This window comes from Mauremys reevesii, linkage group 2 (genome assembly GCF_016161935.1).
Source record: "Mauremys reevesii isolate NIE-2019 linkage group 2, ASM1616193v1, whole genome shotgun sequence".
Classification (NCBI taxonomy): domain Eukaryota; kingdom Metazoa; phylum Chordata; order Testudines; family Geoemydidae; genus Mauremys; species Mauremys reevesii.
Genome location: NC_052624.1, coordinates 16,416,443 through 16,430,350, shown reverse-complemented (window position 1 = coordinate 16,430,350; position 13,908 = coordinate 16,416,443). Strand labels below are relative to the sequence as shown.

The following is a 13,908-nucleotide window of genomic DNA, read 5'->3' as shown; positions in this document are numbered from 1 at the left end:
CTAAATGCCGTAGTAGCCAGGTGATTATAAATTGCAGAGTGTGAAGATACTTGTGAACATAACTTCCCCATCAGTAGTAAAAATTTAGATTTAATCTTTCTTTAATGTTTTCAGTGCTGCCAGCTATTGCAATTTTATTGTGAATCTTGCGATATTGGGTGTTTCTTTTTAAAGCCTTAGATCCTGGAGTCATGTTATTTTGAAAGAAAGCTTACATTTAAAAAAAAAGTGTGTGTTTCTTACCTTCATAGTTTGCAGAGAAAAGCTTGAAAATGCATTCCAAGTGTACCCTAATGGTTTAAAAAATAGAAGGCAAATAAAAAAAAAATCATTGTTTTTGTTTTGTTAAATGTCATGAATTTTAAACCAGGCATGATTTTTTGACACTTTGAGTTGGCAATACAATTGATATTTGCCAGGTATAATAAATATAGCTGAAGAAAAACTTCAAATGTGATGTTCCCTCAAAAATATAATTAATAAGAAAATCACTCTCATAAAACAGAGTTTTTTCCCCATCCTGACTTTGCTTTATTTTCTCCTTGTACTTCTGTGCAGTGTGGTTAGCTAAGACATTCTTCCATATTATGTTATACTAAATTAGAGTTGGTTTACTCATTTAAATTTGTGGGATTATTGTTTTCTCTCTCTTTTTTAGAAATTCTCCATATATTTTTTCCTAAAATCATCCAGCCAGTCTCCCTTACAACATGCTCATTCATTACATTTACTAAATTTAGGAAATTGCTAAATCCATGTAAATCACTGGACAAATAATTGAATAAGTATGTGAGGATCATGGTTGTATTGATTTTTAGTCTATTGTATCTTACATAGGTAGTTCTGATGACCCTTTGGCTGACCTTTCAGAGGTCTTGAACACAGATGATGATATTCTTGGAATACTTTCTGATGATTTAGTAAAGTCTGGAGATCATTCAGGTATGTGCTTTTAAGTGCTCCTTGGTGGCCGTTTTCTTTGTTCTCTTGATTATAGACACATTTCGTGTGTTATGTTCACAGGTTATGTGATGTGTGGCTTTGATATTTATGTAACTGTTATATCTTAAGTATACTCCAATTTCAGAAGGACTTTTATCTCTTCTTTTACAAAAAACTTGTCAGTGTTTTATTTTACTCAGCCCTTTGCTTTGCTGCTTGTAAGGGAATAAAAACAGCTGCTGTTGTCTATCATACCTGCGTAGCTTTTTCAGCATGCAGCAGTGTATGCTCTTACGGGTTTTTTTTTTGTTTGTTTGTTTTTCTCTTGTTATAATCATCCATTTTATCTGGTTTGGGTCCTGTAGGTCTTGATTTATGCACTTTCCAGGTTGAGAACTCACCCTCCCCATTTGGTAAGAAACTAAACAATGGATGGCCCGTGGTTAGAAGTAGTCATCTTTCCTAGTGGTTTCAGCTGAAAGAACTGTTTGTGCATGCATAGATGTTAGTACTTCGTTACTCTGTGTAACTAATCCATGCTTTCATTTTTTTCTATATTTCTGTGTTGTTTGAGCCAAGCACAACTTACAAAACCTGCACTGTGCACTCGATAGAATTCTAGAAAGTTTTCTTTTGAAATTTTTTAATAAATTTGTTGTTTTTGTGTGTTTCAGAATGCAAAACTATGCATTTTCTTGCTTTCTTTCATATTTGACAGTATTACATATAGTAGTATTAGTGATGTATTTGTTTTTAACTTAAAAACACATCTTAATTATGTCAATGTATAAAGCATGAATAAAAAGATCAACATCAGTCTTTTTTTTAATCACTGGTGGTGATTGATCACTTTTACATAAAACTTCTTTATAAAACACAGATTTATGATAACTAGAAGAAGCATGCTGCATTATTTTAAAGGTGGTTCTTAGTTGGAATTTGGTGCTGCAATACCTTTCAAGTACTAAAGTCAATTGTGTACAGTATTACCAAGAGTCTTTTGCTTCTGAGATATTTTCTTAACTTTTAAAAGGATATTATATGCGTCACAGAAAAAGTAACAATTGTATTTTCTCAACACCCACAACTGTATTTTCTAATTCAATGCAGAATATTTTAGCCCTGTTTTGAAAGTAGAAGCTGCTGCCATTTTAATATAGGCCAGATATTTACTAGTATGAACTGTGTTTTAGTAGATTTTTAATTTAACACAGCAGAAATCAGGGGAATTTTGGGGGATACTTAAGATCAAAGGTAACTTTCAGTCAGGTTTAAGTGTACCTGCTGAAGGAAATTCCTGTTTTTAAAATGAACAAAATAAAAAGTTCAAAGAGTTTGTTTATACTATCCACTGGATCAGCAGGCAGCGATCGATCTAGCAGGGGTCGATTTATCGTGTCTAGTCTAGATGCGATAAATCGACCACTGAGCGCTCTCCCATCGGCTCCAGTACTCCACTGGAGCGAGAGGCTCAGAGTCCATGGGAGAGCGTCAGCAGTCGACTCACCACAGTGAAGACACCGCGGTAAGTAGATCTAAGTATGACGACTTCAGCTACCTTATTCACGTAGCTGAAGTTGCGTAACTTAGATCAATCCTCCCCACACACACTCCCCGTGTAGACCAGGCCTTAGAGAATTCAGTGTTTGAAAACCTTCTGTGACTAAATTTGAAGTTACAACAAAATTTGGTTCAAAGTCTTCTAATTCTAACCATTTCATTAAATTAGATGCCTTCCTCAAACTATGCAGCAATCTAAATCAGATATTTTCTGATTTTTATTGATGTCTTATTTTCTCTTGAAAATCAACTTTTAGATTTTAGCAGATGGGTTTAGTTTACAACTAAACTGTAACCAAAAATCATTTTGGAAATGTTTTATGGCCTTTGTCCTGTGTCAGTAGATTTCATTGTTTACAGCTGACTTAATATTCTTACCCCTTCAGCTGGACTAGATATTGGTCCCATCTCTGATGATCCTTCCTCTCTGCCTCAGCCAAGTGTCAATCCGAGTTCACGGCCCCTGAGTGAAGAACAATTAGATGGAATTCTCAGTCCAGAACTAGACAAAATGGTTACAGATGGTAAAATGTTTCTTACATGTTGACCTTGTAGAGTACTTAAGCAAATGCTTCCTATTTTCTATTACTGTCTATGTAATTTTAAAATTAGCCTTTGCACTTACAATTACAGAATTAATTTTATTATGTTTTATCTAGAAGAGTGAAATGAATTATTGCTAATTTTGTGTTATTTTTTACTTTGACCAGGTGCAATTCTTGGTAAACTGTACAAAATTCCAGGTATGTGTTCTTGAGCGTTGCTGTCTTTTATTAAATGTAGTTTATATAACAGTACCTGCCAAGTTATGCATATTATTTTTACAGAGCTGGGAGGAAAGGATGTGGAAGACTTGTTCACTGCTGTACTGAGTCCTGCAACCACTCAGCCAACTCCTTTGCCACAGCCTCCACCTCAGTTAATGCCTTTACACAATCAGGGTATGGTCTTCTGTTTCTTTTAAAACCAATTGTATCTTTCATATTATAAATATGATGATAAACTATGCTAGGGCAAATACTCCGTATGCTTTATTTCACAAATCATTTTGAAATTGAGTGTCTGATATATATGTGAATGGATTTTGATATCCGAGAGGAAAAGCTATCTTTTGTTAGACTTTTTGTGAAATACTGGAGCTGTTACACCGGCTGACTGTGGTATAGTACTGTAAGTGGTCTGTAATAAAGCAGGGCTCCTATTATGACATTTTGTCTCATTTCTTTGTCAGTACATTTAAGCACACTCTCACGGTGAAGGAGTTAGTCTGCCCCTTAATTATAACATTTTTGTCTAAATGTGACAGTGCCATTCAGTCAAATTTCTGTAAAAAGGTTAATCTAAGAAAGTTGACTAGCACTATTCAGACAAGGAAGAGAGAGCTAGCATAATTTTTCACTATTTCAATTATAGGGAAGGCGGGGACAGATGCCTTTTTTGTTTTTCTTGCAAAACCAAATCAAATCTGTTTCCCAAGCCATGAATCCAGAAGAAGGCTGGTTATCAGACTTACTTTGTTTAGTTCTATTATCTTGGATAGATTTTTCTGAGAAAATGATGGACTGCGGCCCACTATTAACACAGTTCCATCAGGGAGAGTGACGCCTTGGGGCATGCCTGGCCCCTCGCCTCAGCAGGGACCAGGGCAAGCAAGAGGGTGAAGGGGCCAGACAGGTGCCACAGCCTGCCCCTGCTGAAACCCTCCACCTCAGCAGCCCGCTGAGTGCCTTGAGCTCATCACCTGACAGCCATGCCCCCAGTCACCTAGCACCCTGGCATGCCTCATAGGCATTCTCTGCCCAGGAACAAGTCCAAAGTGCTGGGCAGAGGCAGGCACTCAGGATGGGCCTGGCCGTTACCTGTGGCAGTCCTCATCACAGCATTGTCCAGGAGGAAACAGAGCAGCAGTGCTGAGCCCAGGTCCCTGGGAGGGCCACGGGGCTGATACTCCAGGGGTCCTGATAGCCACAGATCGTGGGGTGCGCTGGCTCAGAGTGGGAATGGCTGCAAACCTTCCAGCCGCCCTGAGTGCCTCCACTTCTTGGTCAACCCCTTTTCCTCGCCTGGCGGCTCCGCTTCACCCTCTGTCACCTGCTGCGGACGCTAGGCTCCTCTGACCCTGGTGAGGGTCATCGCCAGCCGCGACTACACTAATGTATATAGTTTTGAGGGAGCAACATCCTCCTACCCTACCCCCAATCTCTCCCCCTGCCAACAGACCACCCAGCACTGTGTTGTGGCCCACTTTTAGGTCGCAGCCCACAGTTTGGGAACCCGTGGTTTACATAATATCCAGGCACATGGTTCAAAGCATTCTTTTCTCATCAGCCATCGTCTCTAGTAGAGTTGGCACTAGCTCAGGTGCAAGCAGAGAGCCCATGATGATGTATTTGTGCTTCAGAAATCTATTTCAGTAGTGAATAATTCTAGAACCACCAGATACCCTAAGAAAGGAAAAAATAATTTGTTTCTTAATCTGGATGAATTTATAGAAAAATATAAAACTTCAAGAAGTTCTAAAAATGAGATCATTTAAAGCAAACGAGAGGTAATAGATTACATGGCCAGTTTGTTCCTGTGTCCTGTCTGCACTAATATTTTAATGATACAAATAAAACATTCTGCCTTAATAGTGGTGTAAAATTGTTAGACTTAATATTTTATTGAAATATTGAGGTACATTTGACTAGATTTATTTATTTCATTGATAAGAGTATAGAAATCATACGTTAGAAAGCTTTACTCTGGTATACCAACCATCTCTGAAGAGGAGATTCCTAATTAAATGGTTAATATTTATTTAAGAATTGTGAAAGAAGATTGTGTGCAGTGCCTTCATGTCTGTTACCTGGCATCATGGATATGTTTTCCTTTTCTTTTTCTTGATGTAGCATTGGTTCTTCTTCGAGTAGTGTCCCTATGAGTGCTCCGCTATAGGTGTGTCTGCGTCCCCGCGCAGCTGATCATAGAACTTCCGTAGTAGTGTCCTTTGGGCCCGCACATGCACTCTCTCTCCGCCTGCTGCGCCAGGATGGGCTAACCATCCTCTGTTCCTTCTCAACTGCTCCTGGCTAGGGCCAGAGCCTTTAGCTGTCCGTTAGTAGATCGTTAACTCTTCTTTTCATTTGTTAATCTTTAGCTTTTAGAAACCCTTTAGCCTTCTTTTGACTTGTATTTGGCCGTGCCTTAAAAAAAATGAAGAAAGAAAAGGCTTTGTTCTTGTGTGGACCCCCTCTGGGGGGACTCCCTTGGACAAGGGCATGCAGGCTCTCCAGGCTTCAAGAAGTGTTGCACCCAGTCACAGACAAGCGCTCCCAGTGCATTCGCTGCCTCGGCGAGGGCCACATCCAGCAAAAGTGTTCCCTCTGCAGCAGCTCTGACAGAGATCCCACAAAGACAGTGAGCTCTGCCAGAAAATCATCTTTATGGAGGCTGCTCTCCGACCCCAACTCTCCGGCGGGCATGACTCTTCCCCATAACCTTTGACTTCGAAGGATAGTGGGTTGAAAAAACGATCCGGGGACTCCTCTCACAAGTCAAAAAAGAGAGCAAGAAGTCTCCTCAGCAAACCCAGGAATAGCTGAAAACAATCACCATCTCATTCAGTATCTTCGGCAGTCCACACTTTCACAGAACGTTACGCAGTCACTAAGGACTCTGCCTCTGATGCTATTTTTGGCTCCACAGTACTATAATCTATGATTAAACCGACCACGAAGTCCCAGCTCACCACGGCGGGGCTACTGCTCGGATTTGCCCACAGTGGAGTACCCATAGGGACGCTACTCAAAGAAGAAGTTGTTGTTACTCACCTTGTGGAGTAACAATGGTTCTTCGAGATGTGTGTCACTGTGGCTGCTCCACTACCTTCCCTCCTCCCCTACTTTGGAGTTCTCACTATGATTCTGCAGTAGAGAAGAAACTGAGGACGGTTAGTCCGCGCAGCTTTCTAGCCTCGTGGTGCAGCATGAGGAGACAGTGCATGTGTGGGCCCAATGGACACTGCTACTGAAGTTCTCCAATCAGCAGCAAAAAGACGCAGACACACCTATAATGGAGCACCCATAGGGGGACACATCAAAGAACCATCATTACTGCACAAGATGAGTAACTTCTTTGTTTGGCTGTAATCTGAGAGATCAGAAAATAACAATAGCTGTTGTTGAAACACCAATTCATAGTATTTGTTATGTCTCCTTTAGGGAAGAACTTTGAAGGCTAGAAATATCACAGTGGTTGGCAGCCTGGGATACCCTAGAGCTGTCTGTAAGCCATGTTCTAGTCTTTGCCAGATGCCTACCAGACAATCTTAGTTGTTACATTACAGTTGAAGGAGCTTAGCTTTTATTATTATCTATTATTGTTATCTATTGTCACCACTGTGTTCCTCACCCTTATATATTTGGACAACCACCAGTTACCTCCATTGTAGAAGCAGGAGATCCTAGATGCTGTTGCCAACAGTAAAAGAAAATATGTTCAAATAAACAAAGGATCTGGGGCCTGCTGCGCACCCATATATAGAAGAGTTGTGTTCAGCTTTTGGTGAATTTTAGGTTATTTTTCATGAACTCATTTCCAAGTATTTAATAATATGTAACCAAGCAGTATTAACAGATATTCAAATCACTAACTAAATAAAAATAAATGCTCAAAATTGCTCTTCTGTTTCCCCACCCCAAAAGATACATATATGTAAAATGGAATAATATAACACAGGCTAGCCTGATATAAAATGAGTTAAGATGGGAAATTCTCAAAGAATCCTTTGACTTGCCAAAATCATAAGAAACATGTACATACTGATTGGATATAATGGAAAGGACTCACTAAAGTTTATGGTGGTGGAGAATGTCATATGTTCATAAATCCTCTCCAAAAGGTTGAAGTTGACACATAGGAATGTAGGACTGAAAGGGACCTCCTGAGTCATCGAATCAAGTCCCCTCCTATCACAGGCAGTCCCATCATTTAATCCTGTCATATAATCTTATCAAGCTCTGGTTTAAAACTAGCTAGGCTACTTCCTCCTTCTTCTGCTATTGGAAGCTGTACTAGAACCTCACTCCTCTGAGGGTTAGAAACCTTCTAATTTATAGCAGAAATGTATTCATGGCGAGCACCATAGAATGTACAAATAAGTAGTTTCTCATTAGACTAAAGGCCTATTCCTCACCAAAGTTTGTCTTGAACACCTTGAAAGCCTTCAGGCACTCATTCTTTACATTGATCATTTCAACGTTTGCCTTCCAGGGGAAAGTGTGTTTTCAAGAGTACCACTTATGAATGGCCTGATTGGACTTACCCCTCATCTCCCTCATACACCTTTGGCTCCTGGAGCTGGACTAGGCACTTTCTCTCCTATTACACAACCACCGTACAGTGATACCAGGTAAGTCAAGCTGAAGAATGTGGAATTACTCAACAGTTAGCCTAGCTTGAGTGGTATCAGTGAAGCATACTTGCCACTGCACATTTTAAATGTTTATTATTTGACAGAAACATTAAATACATTTTAAAACATGTTTGCTCTTTTAAATCTTTTCAAAAGACATGATACTAACTGCTGGAGTAGTGAACAGAGTGTTTATAAAATAAATTTTCATATTATATTGAGAGGAAAATTGAAAAATTAAACATCTGTTTTGATTTGTCAGGGATAAGAACCCAGCATTTAATCCAATGGTAAATGATCCTAATAGTTCATGGACACCATCTGCTCCCCCTATGGAAGGAGAAGGGGATACAATGTCCAATGCTCAAAGAAGCACTCTGAAGTGGGAAAAAGAAGAAGCACTTGGTGAAATGGCAACAGTAGCACCTGTTCTGTACACAAATATCAACTTCCCCAACCTAAAAGAAGAATTCCCAGGTGAGGAAGTGATTTATTGTGTAGGGGGCAAACATTTTGTAACAGTTCTGTTAGGCACCTTTCTTCACCAAAGCATTAACCGTTTCTACTTATAAAAATTGTCTGAAGAATTATAAAATCATCAAAAACCTGCATACTAAAACAATATGTTGCTTTTGGTTGCAGACTGGACTACAAGAGTGAAGCAGATTGCTAAACTGTGGAGAAAAGCAAGCTCACAAGAAAGAGCACCATATGTGGTAACAATAACTAAAACTAGCATTTGTACATGTAATCTGTGGGGTGTTTTGTTTTAAAACTACTAAGGCCTGGTCTACACTCGGGGCATCGACCTAAGATACGCAACTTCAGCTATGAGAATAGCATAGCTGAAGTCGACATATCTTAGGTTGACTTACCTTGCGTCCTCACAGTGTGGGGTCGACTGCCGCCGCTCCCCCATCAACTCAGCTTCCGCCTCTTGCCACGGTGGAGTACAGGAGTCGACTGCAAAGCGATCAGGGATCAATCACTACCCGCCAATCCAGCGGGTAGTGTAGACGTACCCTAAGGTTCCAGAAGATGCAGTTTTAGACCTCTGTAATTTTAGAACTTGTTTCTAAAGCTATTTTCTCAGCCATTCAGTCTTAATATAAACTAAGTTCATTTATTTATTTATATTAGCTAGAGGCCCCAACCAAGATCAGTATGCTACATAGTAAGAGACACTCTGTTCCCCAAAGAGCTTGCAATCTAAATGTCTGCTGATGGTTATTATTTGTGCACTACCAATGTGATTAACACTGTACCAACATAGGAGAAATCACAGTCCCGCCTCTAAGAGCTTCCATGCTGAATAAGATAATTCAAACTACCAAGTGACTGAAGCTCAAAAGCCAGCTTTCCTGCGCTTACTGTAGCTTTCTTTACCTTATCACTTTTAAATATGTACCATCCCATCACTTTAAGGGGAGGAAAAATGTCACACCAACTTGAGGATTTTGTAAGAAGCTGCAGGCATTAATTCAGCTGCCATTATGGCTATGCAGCTCTCATCCTTGACTGCTTTTTAAAATCTTTAAAAAGGGTCATTTCTGCAAGGTGCAATATGCAGTTGAGAACTGTAACATAAATCTGAAAAAGCACCTGTCAGGATTTGATACTCAGAAGGAGCCAGATTCAAAATGTCAGCCAGAAGCGACTCCCTGAAGCAGCCATTAAAAGTTTAAAAGCTCCATTATTGCTTGAAAATGCTTATCTGAAGAGTTGTTATTGTGCAGTCCAATTTTTCTTTGTCCTTAACCCTCAATCCTATGCTTGTATTGCTAGCCTGACTCAGTGGGATGCATAGAGGCTATTTAATGTAGTCCACTAGTGCATCTTATTCTCCTATAACTAAAGTTCTTCAGATGAACCTCTGTTGATTCATTTTACCTAGGAGCTGCCTGTTTTCTTCAAATCTGGGACCACTCAAATATAAGATTTGACATGTGTATTGGTATATTTGTATTTCTTTGGCCCTCTGCTGCATGTAAACAGAATCTCCTAACTTACATTTAAAGCCTCTATTGTTAATGACTCTTTTGCCCGACATGGTTTGACATACACAAATCCCACACTGCAGCTTTGTCAAGACTATAGACTTGCAGTTAGTAGTTCTGGTTACAAGAGAGTAACCTAGTTTGTTCATGATTGTGTGCGATTAAATCAGACCACATCAATAATTTGGTTGTAGATTTTGTAGGAAGAATGGGTAGATGCAGTACTTACACATATTAAAAAAAAAAAAAAGAAGAAGAAGAAAAATTACTTGTATTTTTTTTCTCAGCAAAAAGCCAGAGATAATAGAGCTGCTCTACGCATCAATAAAGTGCAGATGTCAAATGACTCCATGAAAAGGCAGCAGCAACAGGATAGCATTGATCATAGCTCTCGAATCGACTCAGACCTCTTTAAAGATCCTTTAAAGCAGAGGGAATCAGAACATGAGCAGGAGTGGAAATTCAGACAGGTGTGTTATCTTTGGTCATTTATTATTGTGGGATTTTTTTATTGGTAGTTGCTGTGCTTAATGGATGAAAATCAATTTTAATCTATCCAAGGAAGGAAATATAAATTCATAACATGCACTCTGCATAGAGTGAAGATTTTGGTCATAAGAAGAAAAGGTATATAAAAATATTTGACTTATTTTTACCACTTCGGTTGATTGTTAACATAATTAATTATCTTTATTTCTGTGGGGCCAGCCAAGAGCAGTGGTGTATGCCCTTTTCTGTCATATGTCACAGAAAAGGCCTTCACCCTGGGTACCCTCACTTTAAATGAGGCTGGCACTTTTCTGTTACTCCAAAGCCCTTTACTGCTTGTTAATGAGGCTGCATCGCTTCTTTAGTATGGAAGGTTGGCAAGCAGCTTTATTCCTCTGGGAATCTGGGAAATACTTTTCCCCAATCAGTCAATGGGGAGTTTGCCAATGTAATTTAGTTTCATAAATGACCAGGCATTCTGCCCCCACTGTACTTAAGCTTTTAAATTATTCTTAACTGATCTCATATGTCTCTAAAGATCCTAATTCGTTGATGCTCAGTCATCAAAATGCCCTTGCTTATGTTCCCTGGACTAATAAATGTAACCTTTTCTCTTCCCATCTTAAACCAGCAAATGCGTCAGAAAAGTAAGCAGCAAGCCAAAATCGAAGCCACACAAAAACTTGAGCAAGTGAAAAATGAGCAGCAGCAGCAACAACAACAACAACAGTTTGGTTCACAACAGCTTCTAAACCAGTCTGGCTCAGACACACCTAGCAGCGGGATACAGAGCCCCTTAACGCCTCAGACTGGCAATGGAAATATGTCTCCTGCTCAACAGACATTCCACAAAGACCTATTTACCAAACAACAACTACCTGGTACCCCTACTTCGGTATCCTCCGATGATGTGTTTCTCAAACCACAAGCACCACCTCCACCCCCAACCCCAACTAGAATGCCAGTACAGGATCCTCTTGCTCAGTCACAGACGCCTCAGCCTGCATCACAACAGATGTTTCCTCCAAGTACTACAAACTCTAGACCGCCCTCTCCAATGGATCCTTATGCTAAAATGGTGGGAACACCTAGGCCACCACCTGTTAACCAAAACTTTGTCAGAAGAAGTACCATTACACCAGTGGATACCTGTCCACCACCATCATCTGTATCCAGGCCCATTCAAGTAAGTGAACCAGCAGGAAGCAGGCCTTCACCAGTCAGAGATTCATGTTCTTCATCTCCAGTTAGCAATGACCCCTATGCAAAACCACCAGATACACCCAGACCTGTAATGGCAGCAGATCAGTTCCCCAAACCTTTGGGGGTACCAAGATCTCCCATAATTATGGAACAATCAGGGAAAGTTCCTTTAACAACTGGAAGCAATGACGCATTCACTAAACCAGCTCCTAGAACAGATATATTTCAAAGACAGAGAATAACTCCTGCTGATCCATATGCACGACCACCACTGACTCCTACTCCCATTGTTGATGGCAGCCCTGGACCCTTTAAAACTCCAATGCGCCCACCACAGTCCCCACAAGATCCTTATGGAGCAATACCACCAACACCAAGACGCATTGCTGTTGATCCATATGAAAGGCCTGTTTTGACACCAAGGCCAGTGGATAGCTTTTCCCACAATCAGTCTAATGATCCATATAGCCAGCCTCCTCTGACTCCTCACCCTGCAATAAAGGAGCCTTTTGCCCATCCATCTCGGGTAATGCGACAGCAGAGTGACTCTTTCTCTCAGTCTGGACCCATTTCAAGGCCAGCCTCTCAGGACCCTTATTCCCAATCTCCAGGTACTCCTCGGCCGGCTGCTGACTCTTATTCCCAACCTCCAGGAACACCTCGACCCACCACTGTTGATCCATATATGCAGCAACCACCCACGCCAAGACCTGCACAGCCAGCAGATTTATTTGTTCAGTCTCCAGCAAATCAGAGACATTCTGATCCATATGCTCAACCTCCTGGAACGCCAAGGCCAGTTATTAATGACCCTTATTCTCAGCCACCAGCAACTCCAAGGCCAGGGATTCCAGAGAATTTTAACAGACCCACGGTAAGACCAGGACTAATGCCAAATCGAGATCCTTTCCTGCAGACATCCCAAAACAGAGGAACTGCTCTGCAGGGCACTTTTGTAAGACCACCAGATTCATGTTCTCAAACTCCAAGACCAGCAGGACCTGCTGTAACAGAATCATTTAGCCATGCTCCAGCAGCCCCAGCACATGATCCTTATGATCAGCCTCCAATGACTCCAAGACCTCAGCCAGAAACTTTTGGAACTAGTCAGCATGCCCACGAAGCTGATCAGCAAAGGTCTGGATCTGAGGGCAACTTTAATGCATCTGCAAATTCTCCAATGAGCTCCCAAGGGCAGCAGTTTTCCACAGTCTCACAAGTTTCTGGCCCAGCACCAACTACAGGAGTAACAGATACACAGAATACCATGAACATGTCTCAGGCAGACACAGAGAAACTAAGACAGGTGAGCTCAGTATACAATTTAATGTTTGTGCTATTAAAATGTCACAATTAGAGGAATCTCCCATATTACATTGTTATAAAGCGGGGGTGTGAAACTCAAAGCCCATTGGCCAGCCCTTGGCTACTTGACATGTTTCCCTGGCCCATCTAACAAAATCAGAATATGCAGAATGCAAGCTTTCAATATTTTTAAGGAGTAAGTTTCTAATTCTTACGTTTATGAAGAAAAGTTTCTCAATTTTGACTAAGATAGTGCTGTCTAGTCTGAAGGTATTTCTACACCATAAATTAAGGTGATATTGTAGCATGAATAGGCATACTGATGCTAGCTTTGATCTAGCTAGTGGTGGTAAGAGTAGTAATGAAGATGTGGCAACACGGACCTCAGCGTTGGCTAGCAACCCAAGTATGTACCTAGGGCCCTTAGAAGGGTTGTACTGGGGTGGCTAGGCCACGCCACACATCTTTACTGCTATTGTTACCTACACAAGCTAGATTAAACCTAGCACATACCTACCCATGCAACTGTTACACCTTAATTTGCAGTGTGGACATAGTCTAAGAGTTTGATCCTACACTCATTGATGTCAATGGCACAACTCCCATTGACTTGATGGTGTAGGATCAGACCCCAAGTGAGATGCAAACTGCTGCCATTGAGAAGTGTGTTAAATCTGATGTTTAATTGTTACACTTTACATACCAGGTTTTCAAAAAATGTGGGCGTGCTAGTATACATTGAAACTAAGGAGTTACTCATGCAAATGACCAAATAAGGGTCAGAAATAGATGTGATCTCAAAAGTGCTCTGCTTAGTTCCCCCCCCCCCCAGATTGATGCTGAATAAAACAGTAATTTTACTACAGTAGAACCTCAAAGATTATGAACACCAGAGTTACGGACTTACCGGTCAACCGGACACCCTGTGGAACCAGAAGTAATTAATCTGGCAACTGTGGATACTCACACAGGATAAAAAGCAAATACTGTACTGCCTCTGGGCTTTTGGCTCAAGGC

General features: G+C 40.7%; 1 protein-coding gene across 14 annotated transcripts in view; it reads left to right on the top strand.

Moving 5' to 3' along the window:
* KMT2C (lysine methyltransferase 2C) overlaps positions 1-13,908 on the top strand; it is a 346,573-nt gene that overhangs the window by 279,498 nt on the left and 53,167 nt on the right. For 13 of the 14 annotated variants that reach the window (XM_039527507.1, XM_039527506.1, XM_039527503.1 and 10 more), the window contains 10 exons: positions 838-942; positions 1,308-1,355; positions 2,889-3,026; positions 3,213-3,245; positions 3,330-3,443; positions 7,756-7,894; positions 8,160-8,374; positions 8,540-8,613; positions 10,182-10,364; positions 11,015-12,892. In XM_039527507.1, coding sequence (XP_039383441.1) covers positions 838-942; positions 1,308-1,355; positions 2,889-3,026; positions 3,213-3,245; positions 3,330-3,443; positions 7,756-7,894; positions 8,160-8,374; positions 8,540-8,613; positions 10,182-10,364; positions 11,015-12,892 — 2,927 coding nt within the window. The remainder of the gene's footprint in view (positions 1-837; positions 943-1,307; positions 1,356-2,888; positions 3,027-3,212; positions 3,246-3,329; positions 3,444-7,755; positions 7,895-8,159; positions 8,375-8,539; positions 8,614-10,181; positions 10,365-11,014; positions 12,893-13,908) is intronic. The other variant, XM_039527505.1, reaches the window with a different exon arrangement.